Source organism: Pan paniscus, chromosome 11, assembly GCF_029289425.2.
Source record: "Pan paniscus chromosome 11, NHGRI_mPanPan1-v2.0_pri, whole genome shotgun sequence".
NCBI lineage: Eukaryota > Metazoa > Chordata > Mammalia > Primates > Hominidae > Pan > Pan paniscus.
In genome coordinates, this window is record NC_073260.2 from 7,631,541 (window position 1) to 7,652,847 (window position 21,307).

Consider the following 21,307-nt stretch of genomic DNA (forward strand, 5'->3'; position numbering starts at 1 on the left):
GATCTACAGCTTTGGCATGGCCACTCAACTCTGTCTTCTCTCGGCAGTAGTATTTTATGAAACCTGTGTTTTTCACTGGTATCAACTATTCCATTTTCTCATTTTCACTACTTTTTATAAAATATTAATGGCAAAATATAATAAAGCAGTCAAACTCTTTCCACAGCAACAATCACTGCCACCACAACAAAAACACCCCACAGAAAATAAGTGTTATGGAGGATGTGGGGGAATCTGAACACTTGTGCGCTGTTGGCAGGACTGTAAAATGGTGCAGCCACTGTGGAAAACAGTATGGCAGCTCGCCAAAAAGCTAAAAATAGAACTACCACATGATCCAGCAAAGTATATACCTATGGGTGTGTACGCAAAAGAAGGGAAAGCAGGGACTCGAGGAGACCTTTGTGCACCATCTCTGTAGCAGCATCATTCACAACAGCCAAAAGATGGAAGTGACCCAGGTGTCCACTGATGGGTGAATGGTTAAAGAAAACGTGGGCTGTTCATACATGGAATATTATTCAGCCTTAAAAAGGAAGGACGTTCTGACATGTTCCAGTGTGGATGAACCTTGAGGACATTATGCTAAGTAAAATAAGCTAGTCACAAAAAGACAAGTACCATATGATTCCACTAGACCGTGAGGTGCCTACACTAGACAAAATTATAGCAACCAAAAGGCGCTGAGGTGGCTGCCAGGGGCTGGATGGAGGGAGGAATGGGGACTGTTTCAGTTTTGCAAGGTAGAAAAGTTATGGAGATGGCTGCTGGTGGTGATGGCACATTATGAATGTTACTTATTACCACTGAAGTGGTAATAAGTGGTAATCACTTTAAAATGATTAAGATGGCAAATGTTATGTGTACTTTACCACAGTTTTTTCAATGTTTATATAATTACATAATTTAATCTTAAATATCTTTTTAAAATATTTATTTATTTATTTATTTATTTATTTATTTATTTATTTATTTATTTGAGACGGAGTCTCGCTCTGTCACCCAGGCTGAAGTGCAATGGTGTGATCTCGGCTCACTGCAGCCTCCGTCTGCTGGGTTCAAGTGATTCTCCTGCCTCAGCATCCTGAGTAGCTGGGGCTACAGGCATGTACCACCACACCTGACTAACTCTTATATTTTTAGTAGAGACAGGGTTTCACTATGTTGGCCAGGCTGGTCTCAAACTCCTGATGTCAAGTGATCTGCCAGCCTCAGCCTCCCAAAGTGCTGGGATTACAGGCGTGAGCCACCATGCCTGCCCCCCGCCCCGTTGTTTTTGTTTGTTTGTTTGTTTTGTTTTTTAAATAGAGATAGGGTTTTGCTCTGTTATCCAGGCTGGAGTGCAGTGGTGTGATCATGGCTCACTGCAGCCTCAAACTCCTGGGCTCAAGGAATCCTCCCGCCTCAGCCTCCCAAAGTGTTGGGATTACAGGTGGGAGCCACCGTGCCCAGCCCATGAAGCTTTTAATCCAGGGCAGATCCCGCACCTCTGGATGGGGACCCAGTCATCTTGGACCTGGGCCTTTCAGCTGTACTGGGCCCCTGCTGTCCCCTGGCAAGCTCCCATTCCCATCAGGGGCCGATGGAAGTCCCTGGGAGCCTACATGTCTAGTTGAGCTCTAGCCCCTGGTGGTGATATAGCTTGGCGCGTAGTTAGTGCTTGGCTCATGTCGGCTATTAGTAAAGACTCTCAAGCTCTGCATTGGCTTCCCTCCGAGGGCTCTGCCTGGATCCATCAGCAGCACTTACTCTCTCTGAGTTGACAACACAGATGGCACCTACTCCAGAGCTGTTTGGCAGGATTCCAGGCTATCGCCACATTCTTGAGAAGGTATCACTGGCTTGGGGGAGGGGAAAAGAGAGGACGATCTAGGCAAAAGCAAGATCAAGGCCCTCTCCAAGAATTTTCCAGCCTGGCAGGCCCTGTTAGGTGGCATGGTACCGCTGTGTGAGTGGGAGCGCCACCTGGAGATGGCCATGATAGGGTCTCTGTTCCCACGAGTATCATTAACACGTCTCTCTATGAATCTGGGTGATAACCAATTACCTTGGGGTTTTTTTTTTTGACACTAAGACACCAACACATGTAAGACATGTAAGGCGTTATCGATTTAATGTTTCTCAGGAAACAAAGGAGAAAATACATTAGCAGGTGGATTATAAAACACACCTTGATTTCAAAAGTGAAGCTGTGAAAAACTACAGTATCCAAGGGAGATTGATTTTTGGGACCCCCAGTGGATACCAAAATCCACAGATGCTCAAGTCCCTGATGCAAAATGGCATAGTACTTGCAGATAACCTATGCACATCCTCCCATATGCTTTAAATTATCTCTAGATTACTTACAATACCTAATACAGTGGAAATGCTATATAAATAGGTGCTATACCATCTTACTTAGGGAATATTGACAAGAAAAAAGTCTGTACGTGTTTCAGTTACAGACACAACCATCCATTTTTTTTTTTCCTGAGGTTGGTTGAATCCACAGATGCAGAACCCATGGCTACAGAGGGCCAACTGTCAATGACTTAGAATCAGGGAGATACAGTATAAGCCACTGACCCATCTTCGAGCTGAATTCTTCGGCGACTATTCCATACAGTTGGTGGCAATAGATGCCTGGAACACCGGTAAAGAAGTCAGGTCTCCTGCCCTCGTGGAGCTTGCTGTGACTGGGTCCAAGTACACCCCTCCAAACGAGACTTCGCCTTAGACTGAAGGGTTGGACTCTGGATTTTTGCTTGTCAATGCACCTCTCTTCTAGCCTCTCAGTTAGATATCCGGACACCAGAGGAAAATTACCCTGAGGATCACCGTGCTGACAGAGCGCGTGACAGATGGAGGGATGATCACACTTCTCGGCTTCTGCCTGCTGTCCTGGCATCATTATTAACAGAGTCCTCCCTACCCCCTTCGAAGTGTCCTGATTTGGATGAGAAAACACTGAGGGAGTAATCATTGACATCTATCGCGTTCCACAAATTCGCACTGGAGAGGGTCTGGGTTTGCAGTGAGAGAACTGCTTCAGGTCCACAGCCTGTTCTAATGCAGGTCAAGTCCATGGAGTCTGCGGGAGGGTCGGTGGGATTGTCTGGGGCTCCGTTCTCCCATGGGCATCTGCTACTGGGCATGTTCCAGTCACTCCTAGAAGCATCAAAATCTGGGATGGTTTGGTTCAAGAAACATAAACATGTACATATAACAACCAGAGCACATTATCTTAAGGTAAAAATCACATCAAATCTCAAATTGTTATTCTTTGGAATGGATAAAAAGGATATTAGTATTTTTGTCAATTTAAGTTTTATAGAGAAAGTTGGAAAAATAATTATATAGGGACACTTGTCTTGGTTAACTTGGACAGAGATTTTTTTTTCTGTTGCTGTGGAAAAGATACAGGCATAGGATTTTTCTAAGAAGTTTCATTTTTTATGCAAGTGATATACTGTGGGAGGAGGTTAAAGGAAACAGCCAGAAAGACAGGTAAGAAGCTTGATGTTTGTGACAAATTGATAACTTGCAGCCTGTGATGTTGGCAGGTGTTGCTGACAGGGTCATCTGGGGTCAGGTGGTCGCTGTCCTGAGGACCTGCCGGGTACCCAGAATGCTGCCTGCCTGTTCGGTGGCTCTCAAACGTCAGCACCTGGAGGTTTCTGGGCTCTGGCGCCTGGTTTCTGATTCAGTAGGTCTGTGGTTGGGCTGCGAATGAGCATCTCTAGCGAGTTCCCTGGGTGACACTGCTGGTAGAGGTGGGGGGTATCTTTGGAACCACCACTCAAAGTCTGGAGAGGAATTGGAAGGGTCATAGGGACTTACCTGTAAGATAAAAGGTTGCCCTTATAATAATAATGATGATGATGATGATGACGTAACAAAGAATTTCTGTGCAGTAACGCCAGGAGCTGTGCTATGTGTATTTAATCCTCTCAAAAGCACTGGAAGGAGGTGACAGTGGCCTCATTTTACAGATGAGAAAACTGAGGCCCAAGGCTGGGCACGGTGGCTCACGCCTGTAATCCCAGCACTTTGGGAGGCCAAGGTGGGCGGATCACCTGAGGTCAGGAGTTTGAGACCAGCCTGGCCAACATGATGAAACCCTGTCTCTACTAAAAATACAAAAATTAGCTGGGTGTGGTGGCCCATGCCTGTAGTCCCAGCTAATCGGGAGGCTCAGGCAGGAGAATCGCTTGAACCCAGAAGGGGGAGGTTGCAGTGAGCTGAGATCATGCCACTGTACTTCAGCCTGGGTGACAGAGTGAGACTCTTGTCTCAAAAAAAAAAAAAAAAAAAAGAAAGAAAGAAAAGAAGAAAATATAGCTGTGTGGGCAATAGTCAGATGAACTATTCCCCTAACTTTGCCCCAGTTCGGTGTACAACTATGTACAAATCTTAACTCTTTCAGATCTCAAAGAAAAGCTCTGTGTCTTAGTTTCCTCCTCTGTAGAATGAGAATAGTAACGGTATCCTTCTCTTATCGTGGGGATCTAATGCAACCACAAGAGTAAAATACACAGAAAGGAGCCTGGTACTGCATGGGCTAAGTGCCTAATGAACATCAGCTACTACTATCTCTCCGGGTGACAGAGTGAGACTCTGTCTCAAAAAAAAAAAAAAAAAAAAAAAAGAGCCCTGAAGGGTTTATGTGACTTGTCCAGCTGGGTTGAAGAGCTAGGTTGAAGCCGCTGCCCAGTATTGAAACAAACCCTTATAAAATGGAGAAGTAGCTTAATAATAGCCCCAAAAAGACATCACAGACTGAAGACTTTTCTAGTAGTATAAGTACACGTGAACAAGAAAATGGTGACACTTCTGCTTCCAGTTCATGCTTCTTGTCAGCAGTATTGCGAGGGAAAAACAACAGTGATCTAATGAGCCCTGACAAGAGATGGCCAGAAGCTGAGCAGTTGGGAAGAAAACTCTTTGGTGAATCTCACTCTGAATGTATATTGTGCCTTGGGATATTAGCTGATTAATTTGGATGACATATTAGTCATGATAAGCAAGACGTTTACAAACTAAGCATCCAGAACATGAAAACTAAAATTTTGCCGAGCACCGTGGCATGTGCCTGTAGTTCCAGCTACTCTGGTGGCTGAGGTGGGAGGATCACTTGAACCCAGGAGTTCAAGTCCAGCCTAGGCAACATGGTGAGACCCTGTCTCACACACACACACACACACACACACACACACACAAAGCCACAACCTCTAAAGTTTAAATTATATCTGAAGTCACGCAATACTCACATGAGTAATTTTACAGCATCAAGTGTACGTGCTCTGTAAAGGGTTTCATCTCAGCCTTCTGTTTTGGGCTCTTCTGTCTCCTGAATTGCCATTTGGGAACAGGCAGCCTAGTCCCGTGGCACTAAGCCAGCTAGCTAAACACTGGTCCTTCTCAAATGCATGTTTCCAGCCCCTCTTTAGGACATTATGCACCTGAACCAGAACTCTTGGTTCTCCCCTTCACTCTCTGCCTGGTAACTCACCTTGGGTTCCCCTATCACAGTAAATAATGCCATTTTTGATCCGATTGTTCAGGCTTAGAAATCTTGGTTTGGATGAGATGAGAAAACAATGAGGGTGTCCTTGCCTCCTCTCTCCCAGTGCACATCCAGTCCCTCGGTAAACCCCTACGATTTACTCCAATAAATCCTGACTGGTCCTTCTTAGTACCTCCTCTGCTGACCCCTTACTCCAGGCCACCGCCGTTTCTCCCTGGACTGCCCCATGCCTTCCTAACCGGCTTCTTGGTTTCTTCTCCCAACTCACAGCCATTCATTCTGCATTTCACAGCCAGAGTGTGAACTGGATCACATGGATCCTCTTTATGATTGCCTGGGGCTTCCCCACACATGTGAAGAGATCCGAGGTCCTCGATGTGGCCTGTGTGCGCCCTGGACTCTGGCCCTTAACTCACTCCCTGACACCCCTCTCCCCGTCGCTGTGTCCCAGCCACACTGGCTTTTGTGCTCTTCTTCCAGGTGTTCCTTTCCCTCAGAGCCTTGGCACTTGCCGTTCTCTTACTGGAACATTCATTCCCCAGATATTGTAGGGCACCTGCTGAGAAGCCATGGACAGGAGCCACGGTTTAAAGGCAGCTGGTGCCACCGTTTGCTGATCATGTGATCTTGGGAAAAGTTGCTCACCCATTTCCTTTTAAAAATCAGTTTCTCATTGATAAGATGGATCCTGCGGTAGGGTTTTGGTGAGTTCATGCTGGGGAGTACTCGATTGGAAGAACTGGGCAAACATGAGTTCCTCTTCCTGTGTCCTTTGCTCCCTATCCCTAGCTGCCTCACATCTTTGTTCAGATGCCACCCAGAGAGGTCAGCCCTAACCACTGGGCCCAGAATAACAGATAGGGTGCGCATCACTTTCTGTCCCTCACCCCCCGCTCTTTTTCCCCCTTTAAATGTAGCCTTTGTTTTTTTGTTGTTTTTTTTTTTGAGACAGTCTCACTCTGTTGCCCAGGCTGGAGTGCAGTGGTGCAGTCTTGGCTCACTGCAGCCTCTTGGGTTCAAGCGGTTCTCCTGCCTCAGCCTCCCCGGTAGCTGGGATTACAGGCATGCACCACCATGCCTCGCTAATATCTTGTGTTTTTAATAGAGACAGGGACCATGTTGCCAAGACTGATCTTGAACTCCTGAGCTCAGGCAATCTGCCTGCCTTGGCCTCCCAGAGTGCTAGGATTACAGGTGTGAGCCACCGTGCCTGGCCTATTTGCTGCTTTTTTATGATTTTTTCCCTCATTGGGAGGTAAGCTCCCTGTCGGCTGCTATTTCACCAGAGCCCAGAATGGTGCCTGGCACATAGCTGACGCTCACTAATTTTTGTTCAATGGATAGTGAGTACCCATTGTGTATGGACTCCAGACCTCTTAAGGGAGACGGGTGCATTTTTACAAGCTTGAGGAGCACAGCCAGAGTGCAGGCTGTGACCGTGTTCACCCTCGTGCAGCTCAGTGCAGAGGGCCATCAGCAGTGAGTGGCTCTGTCAAGTTTATCTGGAGGCGGGGAGTTGTAAAGGGCAGAGGCATCACAGCCTGGAGGCTGAGGTCAGCGGGCTGGCCAGGAGAGGGGCCGGAGTCTTCCCCAGTGCGGGCATTACCCCTTCCAATACTGCCATGGTCCAAGTGAAGCAGAGGCTGTGGGACCCTCAACACTGATCTTTGAGAGTCCACTGGATGTTGGCTGTGAGGTTTCCTTTGACTCGCTGGAGAGGAGGGACAGGAGCTACAGTGCAGGCAGGCAGGTGCAGGGCTATGCACAGTGTCCAGTCGCCGTGTGAGGAAGTGGGAGATGAAGGTGGGAAAGGTAATTTGGGGCCAGACTCCAAAAGGCCTTGAATGCCAATCCACGTACTTAGGACTTCTACCTTTAGTATTACAGGAAGCATCGAGGGGTTTTTATTATTTTATTTTTTTGAGACAGGGTCTGCCTCTGTCACCCGGGCTGGAGTGCAATGGCGCGATCTTGGCTCACTGCAACCTCTGCCTCGCAGGCTCAAGCCATTCTCTCACCTCAGCCCCCCGAGTAGCTGTGACTACAGACACACATACCACAATGCTTAGCTAATTATGTTTTTCCTTTTTTTGTAGAGACAGGATTTTGCCATGTTGCCCAGGCAGGTCTCAAACTCCTGGGCTCAAGTAATCAACCCACCTCTGCCTCCCAAAGTGCTGGGATTACAGGCATGAGCCATAGTGCCTGGCCACATCAGGGGTTTAAGAAGCATTCTCCTTACATATTTAGACTTTCCCCCAAGTCTTCCAAATTTCTCCCTTTCCCATACTGAGGGCTACGTTTAGTTCCTGGCCAAGTCCTGACTTTGTAAAGAACAACAAGTAAACAGCTTCTTCAGAAGGCTGGATGCTGAGCCCTGATTGCCCTTCAGTGAACCAGCCTCATCCATGAAGCTTCTTGAAAAGCCAGAAACTGTCTCATTGGGGGGGTCCTTGAAATCTGAAGCAAGGGACAGGTTCTGAGCCCCTGTGTTTTGCAGATTAGGTTGCACAAGAAAGATGGGCTGGTGACTTTGCAGTTCATTTCTGTAGATTGTCCTTCTAGGCCTGCCTGGATAGAAGCAGCCTCGTGTGGGATCCAGCAGCAGTGGCCAGTGGGATGGGAGCCAGCATATGTAGTTGTTGACACATCCCCTGCAGACGTAGGTCGGCAGGCTAGCTGTGGGAGAGCACTGCAATGGGAGTCAGTGACTTGGGGCCTCTAGCCTCCTGTGAAAGGTCTTTTTTCTCTGGACCTCAGTTTCTCCATTTTATTGTAATGAGTTGGGCTAGATCAGTAGTTCTTAACCTCTTTTTTTTTTTTTTTTTTTTTTTGAGAGGGAGTCTCACTCTGTCACCAGGCTGGAGTGCAGTGGTGCAATCTCCACTCACTGCAACCTCCACCTCCCGGGTTCAAGTGATTCTTCTGCCTCAGCCTCCCGAGTAGCTTGGGAGTACAGGTGCTCACCACCATGCTCAGGTAATTTTTGTATTTTCAGTAGAGATGGGGTTTCACCATCTTGGCCAGGATGGTCTCTATCTCCTGACCTTGTGATCTGCCCACCTTGGCCTCCCAAAGTGCTGGGATCCTAAGTACAGACGTGAGCCACCGTGCCTGGCCATTCTTAACCTCTTGAAACTCCTTAAGACTTTGGTGAAAGCCATAGACCTCTCTTCCCAGAAGAATGAACATGTGGTTTGCCGGCACCTTAGGAACCCCCAAAGCCCATGAGACAAAGCCCTGGATCTATAAGGCCCTGTCCCATCTGACCCCCGGCCTTCCCCTGGGCACATACCTCCAGCTACACAGGGCTTTCATACACACTGCCCCTTTGCCTGGTCCAGCTCTCCTCATCCTTCAAGTCTCACCCTTCCCTGACTTCCAGCTTAGATTAGGTCGCCCTGCTAGACATGCGTCCCCCACCCTGAATTTAGCACTGATCACTGGGATAACTAAGTGATTCTTGGTGCATGTTATCCGACCCTCCCCAAGCTCCGTGTTGGTATTTGTTGAGTAAATCTCTGAGGCCCCTCCAGCTATGACATTCTGAGACTGATCTATAAGTTTGCAGATGTGTCATAAGAGAGTCCCTGAGCTTGTATTTCCTATGACATTCGACACATGGTGGCCTTTGCCTTCAATGATTTCCTCCAGGCCTGGACAGGAAAGTTACTTCAAAGCAGTCTAGGCCAGACTCGGTGGCTCATGCCTATAATTCCAGCACTTTGGGAGGCTGAGGCTCGAGGATCACCTGAGGCCATGAGTTTGAGACCAGCCTGGCGACCAAGCAAGATGCTATCTCTACAAAAAATAATTTTAATAATTAGCCAGGCATGATGGCAAGTGCATATAGTCCCAGCTAGTCAGGAGGCTGAGACAGGAGGATTGCTTGAGCCCAGTAGTTGGAGGCTGCAGTGAGCTGTGATTGCACCACTGCACTCCAACCTGGACAACAGAGGGCGACTGTCTCAAAAAAAAAAAAAAAAAAGGCAGAGTCTAGAGGACCCCAGAAGACAGAAGAGTGCCTCCCAGACTTTCTGCCTCAGTGCTTTGCTGGGCCTGACCTCCAGGCTGGTCATCGCCTTTGTTTATATTCTGGGCTGAGCTGGAACTCGCACTTGGAACATTCCCACAGTGCTTGGCGCTTCCTCGTATTGTATTTTTCTCCAGGAGGGAAGTGACCAACATCAGACTTTCCTCCCAGCAGACAAATTCCATACACAAAGCTTTGTGTGAGCTACTGGGTACCCGCCTGAGAGCCCAGCCTCTGTTTCTTTGGTTCTGGGTGGGTGAGTATGCACATTACAGGGATCCACGAGCCCTTCCCTTCTGAGCCATTTCTATCTAAAAAAAAAAAAAAAAATCTCCTTCAAGAAGTGAGCACCGCCTTGCAGGATCCTGACTCAGAGTTCGTCTGGAGCCAACAGCGTCTTGCGTGTAGGGACAGGCACTCCTTAAAATGTTTCCTACTTCAGTGGCCACAATATTACCCCTCTGGCTTATGTCATGTTCCACAATCAAAATATCATTCCTCCTGGAGTCCAGCTACTCGGGAGGCTGAGGCAGGAGGATCACTTGAGCCTAGGAGTTTGAGGCCACCTGGGCAATATAGGGAGACCCTGTCTCTTAAAAAAAAAAAAAAATTATTCCTGAGGTACAGATGTTTGTAAGATAAATTTTATTTTAATTATACTAAGAGAATGATTATTTACTAGAATATTGCAGTGGATCTTACTCTGATATGGGGGAGAAAATTCCTAGTGAGGGTAAATAATTTTTTTCAATGTATTGTATCTAAAGCTTGGAGATTTATAGGTAATAATAATAAAAACAGTGACAGTAGCTATTCTCATTGAGTGTCTGCTGTGTACCAACAAATTTTAAACATCTTTATTTTAGTTTTTTAGAGATGGGGTCTTGCTCTGTGGCCCAGACTGGAGTGCAGAGGTGTGATCACAAATCACTGCAGTCTTGACCTCCTGGGCTCAAATGATTCTCCTGCCTCAACCTCCCACCTCAGCCTCCCAAGTCTGAATTCTTATTTAACCTTTAAACTACCCATGAAGTAGACAGCATAATGGTACACATGAACGTATGTGAAAATACAAGGTGTGGAGAGGTTTAGTTTCTATCCCAAAGTTGTTCAGCTAGGAAGTGCCCCCATAGATTCAAACCAGGCCAGCTGGCCTTCAAAGCCAATTCCTTCACACTGCCCTCCTGCCTCCTCTGGTCATGAGGAAATGGGTAGCAGAGGTTTTCCTAGCCAAGGATAAAGATTTGGGGGCTGGATGCAGCCCTCCAACTAAATGCCTAGCGTTGATCCCTGCCCCTCTCTGAGGAATCTGTGAAATGGGGAAGGGAGTTGCTGGAGCAGATGATCTTGTGGGTCTCCTTGGGTTTTACAGAGATTTGAGGCTTGGAGTAGTCATACCTGAAGGAGTGACCTTGATAACACATGGCCAGGTCGGGTCTGATTGAAGGCAGTTCGTACAGCCACAGCGTTCTCGGCGTATTTGTGCAAGGCTTGGAAACTCATCACAGTGGCTGTGCAGTCAGCCTTCTGCTTCTGGTAACAGTTCACTTTTGATTCTTCCCATTCGTGAAGAATCAAAAAAATTTTGTGTTGTCTCCCTGAAATGTGGACCGGAGATGGGTCGCTTGCCCATCTTGGATTGCAAGCATATTGGTCTTTGGGGATGGCTCTATGTTTTTTTGTTTGTTTGCTTAGTCTGGGACACTGCAGAGGGGACGACTGTAAAAGACGCTTTCTGAGCTGGGGATTAGAGAGGAATTCTTAAGATTAGGTTATTCTGTTGCTCTCCCCCTCCCCGTACCCCTGAACAGTTCACATTGGAGTTATTTTGGGGGAGCCATGATTGAGAAGTGGTTGGACCACAGGGTCCTCATTTCAAAGCTGTTCTCTCAAGGAAAAATGTCCAGTTCATTCTAAAGGTTCATCAGTATATTAGTTGTTTGGAACCTAGGATGCGTTTTTTCATGGAAACACAGTTACGAATGTGTTGGCCCCCAGCTGAGAAACGAGAGAGGGCACACCTGAGCCCAGGTTCTGTAACTGTGACCCATTGTTGTCTGTGTGCACAGGCACCAGGAGGAGCTGCCCCAGACACGGCTCCTGACTTCAGGGGCTTCGCACTCCTGATAGGGAAGAAATTCCAGGGCCCAGAGTGGCCTGAGCTAAGGAGTGGGGAAGTGGAGGAAACAGCGCCCCAGCCGCCCATACCCTCTGACTCTTGCTAGGAGAGGAGAGTTTGTTTATGGATTAGAAACTCTGGTTAACGCATTCCAGGGGGTGGGGACAATCAGTGTGTGTATGTTGGAGATAATTCTCATTGGTTTATTCTGTCACCTATCCACCCATTTATTCAACAGAGAGTTATTAAGCACCTACTGTGTGCCAGGTATTCTGCTGTGCAACTGTTAGTTTTCACTGGACCCCTCTCGCGTGGTGGGGGTTCCCTGTGCTTTATTCCAGTTTGTGGCTGCAGTTTAATCTGGGGAGGAGCTTGCGGGCTCTGTGAGGGAAACAGGGAGCCTCTGCACCCATGCTCTTTCCTGCCACCTCATTGGAGACGGTGCGACAGACACATGCCATTTGCTTTGCCAAGTTTGGACTCTCAGGCCGTGATTTTGCAAAAATGATCTCTGTATTGGTAGATCAATTATGAGGCCTTAAGATCTTGTAGAGATTTGGATTTTGGTTTTTGTCTGTTTTGCATAAATTGGAAAGATTATTTCCCCTTCCTTCAGAAAGGAAGGGCCTGGTGTAACACAGTGGCCCACTGCGCCCAGAAACTTAACAGAGCATTAAGTGCCTCTTAAACTTGGTCTCTCTGGTTCTGTGGGTCTTTTTTGGAATGTTGTCCCAAATTTTTCTCCGGTTCTATACTTGCTCCCATTTTGTACCATCCAACTCTGTAAAATAAATTTACTTTGGTGCTTTTGACTAAATTGACCGAAGCCAGATATCTGCCACCTAAGCTAATATATTTTCAGTCTACAATTATAAAAGTGATGAAGGGCTGGGCGTGGTGCTCACGCCTGTAATCCCAGCACTTTGGGAGGCCGAGGTGGGCGGATCACTTGAGGTGAAGAGTTTGAGACCACCCTGGCCAACGTGGCGGACCCCCCATCTCGACTAAAAATACACAAATTAGCTGGGTGTGGTGGCGCACACCTGTAATCCAGCTATTCAGGAGGCTGAGGCAAGAGAATCACTTGAGCTTAGGAAGCAGAGGTTGCAGTGAGCTGAGATTGCACCACTGCACTCCTGCCTGGGTGACAGAGTGAGACTCTGTCTCAAAAAAAAAAAAAAAAAAGTGATAATAGGCAGAGTGCAGTGGCTCACACCTGTAATCCCAGGACTTTGGGAGGCTGAGGCAGGAGGTTCACTTGAGACCAGGAGTTTGAGACCAGCCTGAGCAACATAGGGAGACCCTGTCTCTACAAAAAAATTTAAAAATTAGCCAGGCGAGGTGGCATGCACCTGTAGTCCTAGCTTCTTTGGAGGCTGAGGGAGGAGGATTGCTTGGGCCAGGGAGGTTGAGGTTGCAGTGAGCCATGATTGTACCACTGCACACCAGCCTGGGTGACACAGCAAGACCCTGACTCCAAAAAAAAAAAAAGTTAAATATTCACCAGGGACCTCCTGAGTGTCAGGCAGCATGCTACGTACTTCACAAATGTTCTCTTTTATTTGATTCTTATTACAGCTGAGGAGGTGAGACTGGAATTATGCCCAGTTAACAGATAAGGAAACTGAGGCTGCTGTGCTCAACTGGCAAAGCCAAGGGGAAGAGCTAGTATTTGCACCCAGGCTGGAGTGCAGTGGTGTGATCTCGGCTTAATGCAGCCTCCACCTCCCAGGTTCAAGTGATTCTCCTGCCTCAGCCTCCCAAGTAGCTGGGATTACAGCTTCGTCCCACCACGCCCGGCTAATTTTTGTTTTGTTAGTAGCGACAGGGTTTCACCATGTTGGCCAGTCTGGTTTTGAACTCCTGGCCTGAAGTGATCCACACACCTCAGCCTCCCAGAGTGCTGGGATTACAGGCGTGAGCCACCTTGCCCGGCTCAGAGCCTGCATTCTTACCCATATTATGCTGTGGGGATTCTTTAGGGGCTTTTATAACCTCAAACTCTGGGACTGAAATAAATGAAATCTTTTCATCCACCTCGACATTGTCTTCCTTTTTACCAAGAATATGTGATTGATTTCATTCCCTTCTTTTCTTCTAGAAAACCCTTTGTTCAGAGTTTAGGTAGCGTAGCACTTTCTCCAGCAAAATTGTTCCCAAAGTGCAGTGGAAGTTTGGAGCTTGGGGTTATAAATTCTTAGCTGTATTTGTCCCCAAGGTGTTTTCTTCTTTGGAGACTGAGGTGTAGCAGTGTTTTGATGTTTTGTTTCGTTCTGTGTTTCCCTTGGAAACATTAGTGAAATCAGCTTGTTTTCTCTGACAGTACTTGTTACATGGTGCACACTGGTCTGAGCGTGGGACTCTGAAATAGAAGGCGTGGCATAAGGGTCTGTATGAAAATGTTTCTCCTGGCATGCCCCAGAATGGTTCATTTATGACTTTCAGCATTTTGATCACCTGATTCCCCATTTCTCCTGCGGAGAAAAGTGGTATTAAAAGTATTTGGACATAAAATTCATCTTGCAAGCCGCTGTTGTGCTGATGAGTAATAAAGTGTCAAAAGGATGCTGAGGAAAGAGCTTCTTAATATAGACCATGCCTGAGAGGCACCGGTAGGGCGATAACAAGCCCTTTCTTCTGATTTCCTCCCTGGGGCCAAAGGGATTTTGAAAGGCAGAAGGCAAAGACTGTTGAGAATGAGACTCCTCAGGCTTCCTTTGTGAGGCTGCCTGGGCTCTGCCGCTGGGTGTTTTGGGATGTCCAAGAGATGATCCCCTTTCAGCCAGTGACTCGGTCCTCAGTTGCTGCTCTAGAAAGACGCTGGGGCTGGGAAGGGCCCTGTGTCCTCTGGCTTTAAAATGGGCAATGCTATTGAAAAACAGAAGCCCTTGAAACGAAGTCATCTGTACCCCTGGAAACAAGGTAAGAAAGCCCTGGGCTTCCTTTCCAGGAAGAAGCAAGGAGGCAGTTTTCTCCGAGAGACTGGCCCAGCAGCAGAGCTGAAGTGCCTGGGGAATCACCTTCCAGAGCAGAAAGCACAGGTAGTCCAACACGATTTCAAGAAAATTCACAATTCTCCTGAGGAATAAGATGATTCCTCTCTCAATATGATGGCTTGGTTTGGCTGAGAGTTTAGTTCAGCTCGAGATGTTTCATTTGGTGCAGTATGTGTCTGTTGAAAATTTTTATTTTTTTTGAAATGGAGTCTCGCTCTGTCGCCCAGGCTGGAGTGCAGTGGCATGATCTCGGCTCGCTGCAACCTCCGCCTCCCAGGTTCAAGCAATTCTCTGCCTCAGCCTCCTGAGTTGCTAGGATTACAGGCACCCGCCACCACGCCCAGCTGATTTTTGTATTTTTAGTACAGATGGAGTTTCACCATCTTGGCCAGGCTGGTCTTGAACTCCTGACCTCATGACCCACCTGTCTCAGCTTCCCAAAGTGCTGGGATTATAGGTGTGAGCCACCGCGCCTGGCCGAACATTTTTACTTTTTTAGAAATGTTCCAAGTCAGCCAGGCACAGGGGCTCACGCCTGTAACCCCAGCACTTTGGGAGGCCAAGGTAGGCGGATCACTTGAGGTCAAGAGTTCGAGTCCAGCCTGGCCAACCTGGCGAAACCCCGTCTCTACTAATAATACAAAAATTAGCCAGGCGTGGTGGTGGGCACCTGTATTTCCAGCTACAGGCATAAGGCTGAGACAGGAGAATCGCTTAAACCCAGAATGTGGAGGTTACAGTAGCCGAGATTGCGCCACTGCACTCCAGCCTGGGTGACAGAGTGAAACTGTCTCAAAAAAAAAAAGAAAGAAAGAAAAAGAAATATCCCAGGTCAAAGCTTTGATATCTAGGAGTTTGAGGCTTTTGTGATATTTTTTGATTTAGATAATGTTATTAACAGCTTTTAAATATATAGCACTTCCAAAAGTTCCAAAGTACTTTCAAGGTACTTTCTGTAAAATCTTTCATTTATCCATCCTGGACACCCAGGAAGTGGGACAACAGCCTCTCTTAACACCTACTCTGTCTCTCTAGGGCTTGGGGTCATGTCAGCTTGAGGAGGAGGAAGTTGGCAGGGCCACAGAGCAGTGCAGTGGTACATTTGGAGTTTAAGGACCTTTAATAGTGTCTCAGTGCAGGACAGTCTGTTGACGCACTCAGCGGCCTTTTATCACAGTTATTGACCCAGGAGACCGGCCGGCTGGCAGGCATGCCAGAGATGACATATGCGAGACTTCACCAGGTCTTTGCCTCCTCTTGCCAGAAGAAGTTGCGGTAGCATTTCATCAGTAGCAAGACAGTTTTTTCACAACTGCATATATGGGTGTGTTTATGAAAAGAAAACAAATAACTGGAAGAAAATGCATGGAAATATTAAGAGCAGTTGCTCTTTGTCAAATGATAGATCATTTTCTCTTAAAAAGAAAGTAGGTGGGATGCTAATTTACTGTCAGGTTCCAGCCCTTCTGACTTTCTGTGAGTCATTCTTTTGTCTAACATGTTACTTTGGAAAGGGTGCTCCTTAGCAATCCTTCATTGGATCCTAGTTTGAACAAAACAGCTATTAAAGACATTGGGGGACAGTTCGGGAAATTTGAATATGAACTCCATGGTGGATTATAATGAGGAACTGTTGCTCATGTGATTATGTGTGAAACGGTGCTGAGTCATGTAGGATTGTGTGCTTTTTTGAATAGTCATGCTGAAGTATTTAAGGGTGAAGAGTTATGCTATCTATAATTTACTCTCTAAAATCATAATCACTCTGTGATTTTCCCTGTATACACGTTAATAAATTTGTATGCCTTTTCTCCAATTAAAAACAATACTGTAATCCCAGCACTTTGGAAGGCCAAGGCAGGCAGATCACATGAGGCCAGGAGTTCAAGACCAGCCTGGCCAACATGATAAAACCCCATCTCTACTAAAAATACAAAAATTAGCCAGGCATGCTGGTGCACGTCTGTAATCCCAGCTACTCGGGAGGCTGAGGCACAAGAACTGCTTGAGCCCAGGAGGCGGAGGTTGTAGTGAGCTGAGGTCATGCCATTGCACTCCAGCCTGGGCAACAGAGAGAGACTCTGTCTCAAAAAAGAAAAAATCAAAATAAAAAAATAAACAGGTTCAGCAAAATATACTGTATAAATAAATGGGGACCTAAGATAAGCAAAATGGGATAAGTTTAACAAGTGTTAGAGTCCAGGTCATCGATATATGAGGTTTGTTACACTTTCTTTCATGTATTTTTACACATTAAAATAAAGAACCAGTTCTGACTGTGTCATAGTACAGTGTCTTCAGAATGGGCCTTAGCAGACACTGGTATTTACTGAAGCAGACCAAGATGCGGTACTCTTCTGAATTCAGCACCGTGTGGGCTGGTGTCTCCAGCCAGCCAGGAGAAAATCAGCATTGATCCAACTACTTAAAAGCACCACTTTTAGAATAGAAATTTAATATATTTACTTACGTTTGGATTGTCTCTGGTTCTCCTTAGAAAACCATGAGTTAAAATGTCTGAAGATTTTCATTGGGAGCAGCTGGGTATACAGACAGGTTTGATGTTTTATTTTGTGGTTTTGTTTAGTTGTGTTCAGTAATTTAAATGAGAAGAGTGGTAGGACCACTGTTGGTAGTAGGGATTTCAAGATCCACAGTGAGTTGGAGATTAAAGAAGAGAACAGAGCAGTTCTGGTTTTTAAGCCTTCACAGGCCCCACTGACCAGGAGCACATCTTTGGCGCATAGGGTTTTGTTTGTTTGGGCTGATAGACCCGGGGACTGCGGTCCAAAGTCCATCTCAGAAGGAAGAGCCGTTTTTCATAGCGCATCGTGTCCTGCTGAAGAGCCGAAATAACAGGGATAGGGAGTGGTCCTTCACAGTTCATTTGTCTTTTTCTTGAAAGGTTGCTTACGTTTTGGAAATGGGATTATAGAACAGTGTTTACGAACTGGAATTAAAGATTCCCAGGCACACTGGGTGCAGTGGCTCACACCTGTAATCCCAGCACTTTGGGAGGCCGAGGCAGGCGGATCACTTGAGTTCAGGAGTTAGAAACCAAGACCAACCTGGGCAGCATGGCGAAACCCCATCTCTACCAAAAATACAAAAAATTAACCAGGCATGGTGGCGCACGCAAGTAGTCCCAGCTACTCAGGAGGCTGAGGTGGGAGGATTGCTTGAACCTAGGAGGCGGAGGTTGCAGTGAGTCAAGATTGCACCATTGCACTCCAGCCTGGGTGACAGAGCAAAACCCCTGTTTCAAAAAAAAAAAAAAAGAAGAAGAATGTCAGGGCACCACCATGACCCTGACCTGCAGCCCACATTCAACGTGGTTGTGAAATCTTGGTGGGTGGATGATGGCCCCAAGTTCCAGGGCAAAGTAGCATGGTCTGTGTCTAGTTTAGGAACAAGTGAATGGGAATCCTGGGCATATCATTATGTGGATTTGCTACAGACAGTTGGGACAGACCAGGCGGCCCCTGATTTCTGCCCGGATTCCCCTGTGTTAGGAGCTCCGGAGAATAAGACTTTAACCAGAGCCAAAGATGATCATGATTAGGAAGGGCAGGCCCAGAGTGCATTCCAAAGGCAAATTTAAAGGAAACTGTTATCTGCCATTTAGATCATTTACGTGTGTTTCCATGTCCTACACCTGGGGAGTTGAAAAGCCGCACAGGCAGAACACTAGTGTGAAAAACATGAGTCTTACAGCCTCCACCTGCTGTCACCCTACAGAGCATTTGATGCCTGCTAGAGAAGCTTCTCTAGTGATTTGAGACAGTGTGGGACACACACCCGATGAGGGGACCATTATACTGTCTGACTTATGGTTCTGGTTTTTATTTTTTGATAGCTCTCAGGACCAACCCTAAACAAGAAAATGTTTTTTACATTAATGGATGCTTCTCGTGGTCGAGAAATCTGACTCATTTGTATTACCGCAGTGAGTTCCAGCAGGCCCCAAACAGAAAAAAATAAGATGGGGAGTGGGACGAGGCAGTGGCTCAAGTGTGACCCTGAGAGTTCCAGCCAGAGCTGTGGCCCAGCCTGCTCTCTGACCTTGAACAGATGCGTTTTCTAAGGCCAAATGCCCTCGCTTTCCTCGTCTACAGTGGCCTGTTCCAAATGACTGCATCTTATTGTGTTATTTAATTTACATCCATGGTTTTTTTTTTTAATTGATCTGTTTACCACTTGATTGTAAACCACCTGAGGGCGGGCAGTCGCAGGGTTCATTGTTTTGTCCCCAGCACTTGCACGGTGCCTGGCACATGTGCCCTCTGTGAGTGCTCCCTGGCTGCAGTTTCCCTGCTGGTATAAAGAAGGGTAGGCTTATGCAGGGCATGGTGGTTCCTGGTGCACAGTGCACAGTGGACGTTCAATAAATAGTAGTTACCAGTGCCAGCAGGTGTCTTTGGGACTTGGAAGGTGGCAGGTGGTTATTTGGGACCTGGAAATGTTCATTCTTAGCCTTTAACTGCCCAAAGTAGTAACATTGGAGAATGAAAATAGGTACACCTTCCTCTATCCCACAGCAATTCTGAGTTTACAAACAGTAAATGTGTTGATGATTGTTCAGTTGCAAATATTACTTCACAAAAGCCCCTCCTAAAGAATCAACATTTAGTTGTTGATTCATACAGCTGGAGGAAACTTTGAAATTTAGAGCTAAATTGAACTTCTCTGAAATAGGCTTATAATCCTGCCCTCCCAGAGGTAGGCAGGCAGGCAGGCACCCTGCCTGACTGGCTCCTTTCCTTCTTTCCTTTCCTTTCATTCCTTCCTTTCCTCTCTTTTTTTCCCTCTCTTTCGAAATGATTTGAAGAGTTGCTTACAGTGTTCATTTTGGCTCTCGGGAGTACAGCACTGACAGAAGTTTCCTTGGGAATTAAAAATTGCAGCAGTAATTGCAAATTGAATTGTTATCTCCTTCAAAAATCCCAGCAGCTCCAGGCCATACCAGCCTGGTAAATGGAAATGTTAATGATTTGCATGTTTGTACACAGTGTGGGTGTGAGCGAATGAAATTAACACCCTTAGTAGAAGAGCTGAGTATAAAAAGCTTCAGCCCACAGACCTTGGCAGATTGTGGGATTTGCTGTGCTGGAAGCAGATTGGCAGGCCCAGGTGGGGCTGGGGGTGGCAGGGGGTGAGTTAAGGATTTGCCTCAGTTTTAAATGCCAGTGGTTGCTCTGCCATAGGGGCAAATTTAGAAATGTTTGGATTCCAGCCAGCAAAGGTGTTTAGACTTGCCTCTGCACACTAGATAGCTAAGTAGCATCTGGGGCAGCTGGATGCCCGTGTGCCAGCTAATTAATATTGATCCAGAATGCACAAGGGCTGGGTGCTGCAATAACCACTGGCTCAGTGCCTTCTAGCTAATAAGTAAGGCAAGACAAATTACTTCACATTTCCAGGCCTGTTTCTTGATCTCTAAATGAGATTAATAATAATGCGTACTTTGAAGGACTACCGTGAGCACTAAATGAGATAATTCACATAAAGGGGTTATAGCCCTTAGCATACAGCGAGCATTTAATGAATATTAGTGATTCTTGTTATGCATTGCATAGTAAAGAGAACCCTGGATTTACCAGATCCATGGACATGGATTATCTGCCTGGCTTCATCCCAATCCCAATGGCTGTGTGAGTTTGGGTAATTCTCCACCTGTTTCTGTCTCTCAGCTTAAGGTATCGCATGCCTGATGGTCTTGAAGGACCCTTTGCAGGCTGTGCATCAATGACCATCAGCAGTGGTCACTGCCTTTCATATGTGCTAGCTCCTGGAGCATTCAGTACCTGCTTAGACAGCATCAGCTTGGCTGAGCTGAGGGATCATAGGAGTGCTTTTTATGGCGTTGAATTTCTTTGAAAATTTCTTTAGAACTCTGGAGCCCAGGTGCCAGGGTGGAGTCTTTGTTCTCCCACTTTCTAGTTGGCTGACCTTCAGCAAATTACTTAATTTCTGGGCCTCAATTTCCTCATCTGCAAATAGGGCCCACTTCATAGGATGTTGTGAGGATGAAGGAGTCTGTCCATGCAAAGTGCTTAGGACAGTGCCTGGCGTGCAGTCAGTATCCAGTCAGTTTATTATTGTTATTACTTTTAGGCCATATACAGAGAAGTTACATTTAATTTTGGTTGAAATGATGTTACATTATTAAAGAAAAACATTGGAACAAATGGACAAAATGCAAACAAGAAAATGCATGTTGAGTGGCTAAGCCTAAAAGACATAAATGACCGGGCATGATGGCTCACACCTATAATCCCTGCACTTTGGAAGGCTGAGGTAGGAGGATCACTTGAGCTCAGGAGTTCAAGACCAGCCTGGACCACACAGTGAGACCCTGTCTACAAAAAAATTTAAAACATAAAATTAACTGGGCGTGGTGGCACGCATGCACTGGCATGGTGATGACTCACTGCAGCCTCTGCCTCCTGGGCTCAGGTGATCCTCCCCGCACTTCAGCCTGGGTGAACTGAGACCCTGTCTTAAAATGAATGAATGAGTGAATGACCTAAAACATAGTGAGGCAGCAAAAGTGTTAGTCGGTGCCATTATTCTTTTTCAGAGCGGCTGCACGATGCATATTTTTCATAGAATTGTCATCATATGCAAATAATTTTGCTTTTTTTCTTTTA

The 21,307-nt window shown here is 46.5% G+C and overlaps 1 protein-coding gene across 13 annotated transcripts in view; it reads left to right on the top strand.

Moving 5' to 3' along the window:
* The window catches only part of RAPGEF1 (Rap guanine nucleotide exchange factor 1), a 162,482-nt gene that overhangs the window by 15,974 nt on the left and 125,201 nt on the right, over nt 1-21,307 (top strand). For 8 of the 13 annotated variants that reach the window (XM_008975968.6, XM_034929335.3, XM_034929340.3 and 5 more), the window contains exon 1: nt 14,317-14,583. The exons of the other annotated variants lie outside the window; for them this stretch is intronic. In XM_008975968.6, the coding sequence (XP_008974216.1) occupies nt 14,520-14,583 (64 nt within the window). In that variant the 5' untranslated portion in view covers nt 14,317-14,519. Of the gene's footprint in view, nt 1-14,316; nt 14,584-21,307 lie in introns of those variants that run through there. 13 annotated transcript variants of the gene reach the window in all.